Source organism: Oreochromis aureus, linkage group 3 (genome assembly GCF_013358895.1).
Source record: "Oreochromis aureus strain Israel breed Guangdong linkage group 3, ZZ_aureus, whole genome shotgun sequence".
Taxonomy (NCBI): Eukaryota; Metazoa; Chordata; class Actinopteri; order Cichliformes; family Cichlidae; genus Oreochromis; species Oreochromis aureus.
Genome location: NC_052944.1, coordinates 55,586,723 through 55,595,691, shown reverse-complemented (window position 1 = coordinate 55,595,691; position 8,969 = coordinate 55,586,723). Strand labels below are relative to the sequence as shown.

The following is an 8,969-nucleotide window of genomic DNA, read 5'->3' as shown; positions in this document are numbered from 1 at the left end:
TCCTGTGATTCTTGTTTTTGTTTTTCTCTTTCAACTCCTTCCTGAACTCTACACATTCTTTCTTCTTTAACTTCCACCGTTTAAACCTTTACCTTCACTCATTTCCTCTTCTAACATCCAATGCTGCCTAGCTACAGTCTCCCTGACACCATCTCCTTGCAGTCTCCTATCTTCTGCATATGATGTAGTTCTCAAGTTCCTGTTCCTTTCAACGACATGCACATTGAATTGTGCTCCAGTCACCACTTGTCAGCCCTCAGGAGACTGCAACTTTATCCAACTTACTGCAGAATTCCTCTTTTTCTTCTGACATCCAATCTGTGAGACATGCTGACATCATTCAACATCACCCTCATGATTTTGTCTGACAATTACTAAAACAGAGCTTTTCCATATTTGCTAATGGTAAACTCTTAGTCAAAGAAATAATCAAAATATGTCTGATTAATATGTTAAATGAGATATGAAGTTTGAGTAGTAAGAATTACTGTTATTGTTGTTGTAATTGTTATTACTGTCTGACTTTTGTATGAGTGGACAGAATCCAGCTTTAACCTTGGCAGATTTGTATGTGGAAAAAATAAGAAATGTGTCACCAACCCATCATTGTATATGATTTAGAACGAGAGAAATAGTATTATAGTTAAACACAGAAGGCTTAATACTGAGTAGTATAATTAGGTATAAGTTTAACCAATATACAGAAAAAGAAAACAGAATAAAAAATTTCAATAACACTAAAGGTGTGTTTCAGTAAAAGTTTTTTTTTTCTTTTTCTCCAATGTCTGGGGCTCCGTAATATATTGTTAGCCCTGCCCAGAAATTTGCAGGTTACACATTTAAATATGCTCGCATTCAAAGAAACAGGTAATTTCAGTTTCCCCAATTTTTTCTCTCCAGCTAATCCCTCTAAAAGAAGGGATTTGACGAGCCTATTTCCATAGGCTTAAATGAAGTTGGACAGTAACCGACAGGGGTCATAAAACACAATGCAATTGTTTTATTAAGAATTCACCAATGTCTGAAATGATTTTAACTAACAAACAAAAATAAAACAAACAAAAAAACAAAAAATTCCACTATTCGTGCACTCTAATAAACATTGAGCACAGCTTTAAATGAATAATTATTTGTGGTGTTTATTGGTAAATTGTGCTGCAGGTGTGTAATATAGGATTATGTTATTACCATTCAACATCAAGCCATCAAAAAGCAACAGAAGCCACGAGTCTGATTTAGATTAGAGCTGTATGGTGGAAAAAGCCACCACAGTGAAAATTAATCAACAACAATTAGCGCTGTAGGAAAACTTTTAGAAACAGCTTCTTTTTGACTTTTGCCACAGTAATTGTCAAATAAAATACCCTATAACCAAATGGATATATATTGCTTCAGTAAAACTGTTTAGCCTAGAGTACATATTTAACATTTCAGAGCTCATTTCGATGTTGATTTCTAGCCGACTCCTTGTGTGCAGCGTTGTTGATGTTTTTAGCTGCTCTAACAGCTGATTTCATAGCTGTCTCAATCCAAGCATGAGGGAAAGCTGTGTGCTCCCCAGCAAAGTGGACCCTGCCTTCACTTCTGAAGAGCTCCTTCGATGACTCTATGTGTTGGTACGGCGAGAAGAGAGCAAAGGCACCCAAGCTGTATGGATCAGTGCCCCACCTTTTCACCACCACCCCAATGCAGAGGTCCCACACCTGCTCACCATGAATCTGTGCTAAATCTCTCAATGCTAGCTCTTTAAGGTCTTCATCGGTCGCACCTTGTAAAAATCGGGCGTCATCAGACCAGGTGTAGGAAGCCAAGAGCACACCGATGGTTTTATTTTTTGGGAAAGTGTGGCTGGGGTAGTAGATGTAACGAGAGGGGCCGTCTGTGATACTCTTTCCTCCTTGGATGCCATCGTCCACCCAGAACTTCCTCTTGAAGGTGAGAATGATTTTAGTGGAGCATTCATAGTGGACAGCCCTCAATGCCTCCATTTTCTGGATGGAGAGAGGTGGGTTGAAATCCAGGAAGAGGGCAGCTTTGGCTGTGGTTGTTACTAAGACGGCATCAGCAGAAATGTCTGTCAAAGATGACTCATCATTTGTTTTATATGACACGGTTACACCCTTATGTGACTGGCTGATACGTTTGACTCTGGAGTTGAAGAGGATGGGGGCATCAAGGACAGAGAGAAAAGCTTTGGGGAGGAGATCTGTCCCACCAATTATTTCATCATACCTTAAAAAAAAATAGAACAAAAAAATAAAAACACATTTGTGAATGTCATACAGCCTGAGCCTTTGTATAGAATCACATCTATTGGCCTTCTACACCATGTAGTGGTGATTGCAAACTATTGCACTTAAGTGAGCCAGTAGTAAACATTCAGGAATGGAGCAAATGAGTCTTTGCTGACAACTTGGATGCTTGTCAGAAAGCTTAAGTGTTCCTCTACATCATATTTACCATCATATTTCCCCCATTCATTTCTTAATTTAAGTTAACCTATTTATATTTGATTTTATAGAAATAGTATTTTGTGACTGATGACTCACAGAGAAATGGTTCTAACCTCATTTATGTTTTCCACTTCATTCCTGTTCAGTTTCAAAAGTTAGACATACAGCAAACAGTTTGGTTCTGTTGTTATAATGTTAGACTAACCAAGGAGCTCCTGTAAGTATTCAGCAGCAATTAAGATACATTTTTTACATAACAGACCTATGTAATAAAGGCATTATTATAAAACCTTATGTAATCTAACTACAATAGTGAAATTAATTTTCCATTCCCAGTTGTTTACCAACTTTACAACAGAAAATCCAATTAGAACATCATGGTGGCTCAGGATTGTAGAAACAAGAACAAAAATAAGATCTGGCAATTCTTTCTTATCAATAGTCACAACTCCCATCACTTCCTTGTTATTTCTAACATTCTTACATGGTGCTGTCGCTGATGTCATTCTCAAAGTAGAGCATCTCAGTCAGAGCCAGATGCATGAGGCTCTGTTCATTCAGTAACTCTGCAATCATGATCACTGCCTCTGGACTTAAACCACTTTCTTCTTTTAGATACTCCTGGAAAACAATAGTTTTACATGGTTCTTTATGAAACCAAGCAACTGATATGATTAATACTGTTTAATAAAGAACATAATTGACAAAATTAGATAGCACAACAGGCACTATTTTACAAGATGATGCTGTGCTTTACCTTCACTGAATAATGGTCAAATTTCTTAAATGCAGATTTGCAGCCATGGGTCACAACTTCATCTCTCACCTTGAAAAAGAACATACAAGTTATTTCGAGTGGTTCTCTATGCAAAGTCAGCAGTTATTGGTAATACTCGAAATAAAATAAATTTTTTAAATTACAAACAAATGATGATTTTGAGAGAAAATCACTTAGAATCATCCAAAATGTTGTTTACATTAGATGTTTGCATATTTTAAATGTTTACGTTTCCATCCGTCTTTACAAAATCTCATCCAATTCACGGTCCCAGCCAACACTTGAGAGTTGAGGTAGGGGACACTCTTATGTACCCATAATATCTCTATACTGAATTGATTGAATTGATATACCTTTATTAGTCCCACAGGGGGAAATTTCATGTTAAGGCTGCCGACCTATTGCACGCAATGGCGGCGCCATCTTACCCTCCGACCATATATACATTACACAAAAACATCACATGGGGAAGACAGGTCAGAGAGGTATAACAATGGAAAAAGCACCACATGAGGAAAGATAAGGAGAATTAAATACTCCCCCCAGACTGAGCTCCAACAGGGAGATCAGTTTGAGAACAGAAAAAACCACCTCTGCACATAGCACATGAAAAAACTCTTAATACACCAAAGAAACACATGACAAGCAACAGGGGTGGGTAAAGGGTGAGAGACAGCCAGAGTAGACAGTACATCCGGGCCTGCAGCATAAGCGCTGGTCTCCATGATCCACCGTCAGCATCGGAAGGGAATAAGCGTCGAAGGCGTTTGGAGGGGGGAGGGGGGATGAGTGTATATCTGCATGTGTATATATGTCTGTGTGCGTGTGTGTGTGTGTGTGTGCATGTGTGTGTGTCCAGAGTTCAGCTGAGACAGTGTCCTTCGCCCTGCCAGGCTAAGTAAACAGTCTTCCAGCCAACCCAGGTGGCCTTGCATAGAATGGGAAGAACAGTCTAAACACAGTCGTTATCAGGGTGTTGTTGTTCAGCTCCAGCCTTGAGACCGCAGCTGGCGCCGAAGGGGTATCCGAATGAAGTGATGGTGGTTTTAACTTTAGTGCGAACAACTCATATGAATTTCAAAGCTGTTCTAAAAGTCCAACACTGGTCTCTCAATCTCCTGTTGGAGAGCCTTTGCTCTTCTCCATGATGTTATCAGATCTACGCTCCGTGATGTTGTCATTCTTGTGCTCAAAGAGCCGATTTCTGAGAACTCACGACCACAGTGAGCTTCTCCAAGATGTGATCCAGTCTGCACTCAGTGATCTTATTCTGAGTATTCACGGCAGCCGTGCGTTCTCCAAGATCTTATCCCTGCTGCACTCAATGAGCCCATTTTGAGAAACTCACGCCTCGTCCCATCGTTTCAATCCCAGCGGGCAGCCTTGTGGGGGTTTGAACAGCCGGTTCCGCTTCCTTAATTCTTCGATAAGCCAGGGCCAAGCCAGCTCCGATCAGCAAGAACCCTGTTATCATGGTTCCGAATAGGTAGATATCTTCAGCACTCAGGCTCACCCGAGCCCAGACTTCTCGTTGAGAAAAGGGTGTCAATAGCATTCAGGGACCAGTTGATCAAATCCATAATTCCTCTTTTAGGTTTTAGAGAACAGACTGTGAGAGAGTGTTCCAGGGAAAAGTAACGCAAAAAACACGAGACTAGACAAGGACACAAGAGGCTAAGCAGGGAAGCTAAGGGAGAGGAGGAGGAGGAGAAAAGTGCGACCGCCTTCGCCAAGAGCAAGAGCAAGAATTAGAGAGATCTTAATTTTAGATCTTATAAAACATGTAATCCCTAAGAACAATAATGTGATACACATGAGGGTTAACTCCCATATAGATTATACTCCTTTTTTTTTTTTTTACGAAAAAGTCAGTTCTCTTCTGTCACCCACAGAGATTACAAATACAAGAGTCACATGGGGCTATGTGAGCTCTCTTCTTTTTTTCCAATATCTTTCCAATATCTTTCATTATCCATCCATCCGTTCTCTTCCGCTTATCCTTCCCAGGGACGCAGGAGATACTGGAGCCCATTCCAGCTGTCTTAAGGCGAGAGGCAGGGTACACACTGGACAGGTCACCAGTCTGTTGCAGGGCTAACACACAGAGACAGACAAGCATTCACACTCACATTCACACTTATGGGCAATTTAGATTTTTCAGTTAACCTATACCCACAAAGTGCATGTCTTTGGACGGTGGGAAGAAGCCGGAGTACCTGGTGGAATCCACGCAAACACGGGGAGAACATGCAAACTCCACACAGAAAGACCCCGGCCTGATGGTGGAATTGAACTCTTCTTGCTGTGAGGCAACAGTGTTAACCACTGTACCACCGTGCTGCTCTCTTTTATATTGTATATAAACAATTGTGGAAATCAGTAACAAAAAGTATATGATTACATTTTCTGATGATACTGATGTCACTTACAGTGGGTTTGTTATGTGGAGTATACGTGTGCAGAAATTAGTCAGCGCTTCTAGTTTTCAAACAAAACTTGGGGTCCATGGAGTCGATAAATACATCAAGTTACAATTTTATAGGGCAACTGCTGAATCTACTGTACATGGTTTTACTGCGTGGTTTGGCAACTTTTCTGTTAAACGCAAATTCCAAATTAAAAATCTGATTAAATGGCTGGAAAGATAGTTGAGATGCTGTTTCATTTTCTCTGCAGCAGATATCTGAAGAGTTAGTGAAAACAGGGTTTAAAAAATTACATAAATTCCTTCTTGCTCACATACCTTCTGCAAAGCCTGCAGCAGCAGCTGGTCAGCTGACTTTCCCCTCTCACTTTCTGGCAGTTTATAATTCAGGATGTCTGGGTTTGCTGTCACTGCGTACGTCCTCTTCCGAAGTCCATGAACCAAGTAAAAAGTGTTGGGGTCATACATGATGAATGGATTCAGCTTGAGCCCCATTTCTTTGATAAACCAACGGATGATCCTGTTAAAGGAGTAGTAATCCAAATCAAAATACTGATAATAAATCAGAATTAATTAATTCCTTAATCATATTGATCCCACCCTTTGATGGCAACAATGTGGGTAATTCAAACAATGGCTCTTTGAGAGCAAAACTTGAAAATCTTTGACATATTTTCACTCACTTGTGGTTATTTGGTATCCTCATCGGACCCAATTCAGCATACCAGCCATTTTCTTCATCCCTGTAGGTCTCCACCCTTCCTCCCACACGAGGACTAGCTTCTATGATGGTTATCTTAATCAAATAGTTGAAAAAAAAATTAAGACATTGTGGAAATATAGATTTTTGTTCTTTTCCAAGAAAAATGGCAAGAAAAAGAAATGATCTAAATTCAGAGAAGAACACTCCTGCACTCAGAAATTAGACACATGTCATGATACAGGCTTGTTGTATATAAGCCATTTTGGACATTTATAACTAATGTACATGAAAGCCAAAAATATGAGAAAGGTTGATGGGTAGTATATTTGTATATGTTCTTCTCTTTAGCCACTTTTGAATTACATTCACTGACTGATCTATGAAGAATGTTTTAAAATGATTGTTTAAAACTACTGAACGTGCTTTTCTTTTATTGATAGAAACATATCATATAATAGTCAAGTCCAAAAGTAAATAATTTGAAAATAGGCCCAAACCAAACGTATGTGATAGGGTTTTCTGCTTGTGAGCAGGCCCTCAAAAATGTATGAATGGAAAATATTTGTATGAACTTTTTACTACATTTGGTGATTTACCATTTGGACCACTGTGAAACAGGTCAACATTTTTACATAATTAAAGAATTTGTATTCATGTTCTCAAAAGAACAGCAGTCAAACAAATTCAAATTCAGATATCCTTCTGCACCCATAGTTCATGCTTAGGGTAGAGTGAACTGCTATTATTATTTTTAGGAAACATAAAGCCTTTTGGCTGGAGATGATTTTCACATAAGAGCGGATTGCAACAAATGACTATAATACTGAAGGCATGAACAGATATACTACACTTTTAAAATCTTGCAAAATTCTTGCCAGCAGATGACAGCACTTGTTTAAAGTTCTGTGTACTGTGTCAAGAAATAAATGTTCCTATTGGAGACAAACCAGATAATTAAAGTTGAAATATAAAAATGTTGCATGTACCTTGTGTCCTGCATCTTCGAGTAGCTTGGCAGCTGTCAGCCCAGATATCCCAGCCCCAACAATAACAACATGATGAGACTTATTGACATAAGGAAGGCCAGTCTTCACTGTGTCCATGAGCTGGTAATAATCATCATCCTCCAGACATTTAGCCAGCTCATCCTTCAGGCTGGCAACAGCAGCAGTGGGATATAAAGCGAGCAGCAGCACACTGATGGCAACTGAACACATATTGAAGATAAAAAGAGATTTTAAACCTTCCTTTAATATAGGATATTTAAATTTAGGGATGGGGGAGGCTGGAGCCCATCCCAGCTATCATAGGGTGAAAGGCAGGTTACACCCTGGACAGGTTGCCATGCAGGGCTAACATACCTTTACATTCACACCTATGGGCAATTTAGAGTTACCAATTATTTTAACCCCAGTTTAATGCCCCTGGTAACTGTAGGAATACTAGCTGACAGGATCGACGAAGCTTTCAATTCCTCGACTCATGCGTCCAGCTAAGTTTGCCTTTCGCACCCATACTCACCCGTTGATAGATTTGTGGGCTGAAAGGAACTTCCTTGTGACATCTGCTAATTCTTTAAACTGAGATCTTGCAAGTCACCGCTCTAAATGGCACTAGGCTCCCTGACATAACTCACCGAAACCAACCCATAAAACTCACCATGTCTGGTAACCATGTAGCAGATCAGTTTTTTTGTTTTGTTTTGTTTTTGTTTGATGCTCTGAGCACTCCTCTCGTTCTCTGTTTTCAATGGTTGAGCACACACAATCCCTAAACAGACTGGTCTATGAACTGCATCTCAGGTTGCAGCCTCGGTGATCAAAAAAACTATCTACGTTCAGCCACCCCCTGTGTTTCTACCACTGTAAAGGGCAACCGAATGATCTCCCTGATTTGACCTCAGTTCTGATATCGCTGAGGATGTTAGTAAAAACGTAGTGCTTTCCCTTCAGCCACATCATCCCTATGATTGCAGCATAGAATTTCTTCCAGGAGCTCCGTTCCCCTTAAGTCGCCAGTATGGCCTCTCCAAAACTGAGCGAGAAGCCATGGAGAAATATATAAAAGACTCTCTAGCTATGCGAATTAAGCCCCACCCCTTTCCAAGATCGAAATATGTAAATTAAACGAAGTGAAAAAAATAAAATCCTTAAAATGTCTTCTCATTTTCAAGAGATATTCCCAAATTATGGAGTGTTAACAGGTTAACAATGGTTTAAATTCAGGACACCAAAGTGGTATGCATGTAACAAAATGATAATAATTAAAAAAAACCTTTTTTTATCCACCTTGATATTTAAATACTGAGAATGATCTGTACTGGCTCATTGCATCAATATGTGAATCGAGCAGTATATGAATCTGACATAATGACGCGTGTAATTTAAAAAGAGTCAGGTGACAAAAGGATTTTTAGTTCTTCAAACCAGATACTCTAAAGGGGCGCTTGGCTTTACATTCTTCTTGTTAGTGTGTGACTTACAGTGGATGCCTTTACGTTTTCATAAAGATTGCTGTCGTACATTGTGGTTAACAAAAATCAAGAGGCATTACTATCTTGGTGTTCAAAAAAATATATTTATTACATATTACTTTTTAAAACTGGCTTGC

At 39.4% G+C, this 8,969-nt stretch overlaps 1 protein-coding gene across 1 annotated transcript; it reads right to left on the bottom strand.

Annotated features, from left to right (window-relative positions):
- Nucleotides 1-1,268: 1,268 nt before the first annotated feature.
- On the bottom strand, nt 1,269-7,576 carry LOC116331917 (L-amino-acid oxidase-like). Its single transcript, XM_031754752.2, has 6 exons — nt 7,346-7,576; nt 6,340-6,452; nt 5,975-6,176; nt 3,211-3,279; nt 2,938-3,074; nt 1,269-2,232 (listed from the first exon to the last, which is right to left on the bottom strand). Exons 1-6 carry the CDS (start codon nt 7,574-7,576, stop codon nt 1,431-1,433), a joined length of 1,554 nt encoding a protein of 517 aa, XP_031610612.1. The 3' UTR covers nt 1,269-1,430.
- Between the last annotated feature and the right edge of the window lie 1,393 nt (nt 7,577-8,969).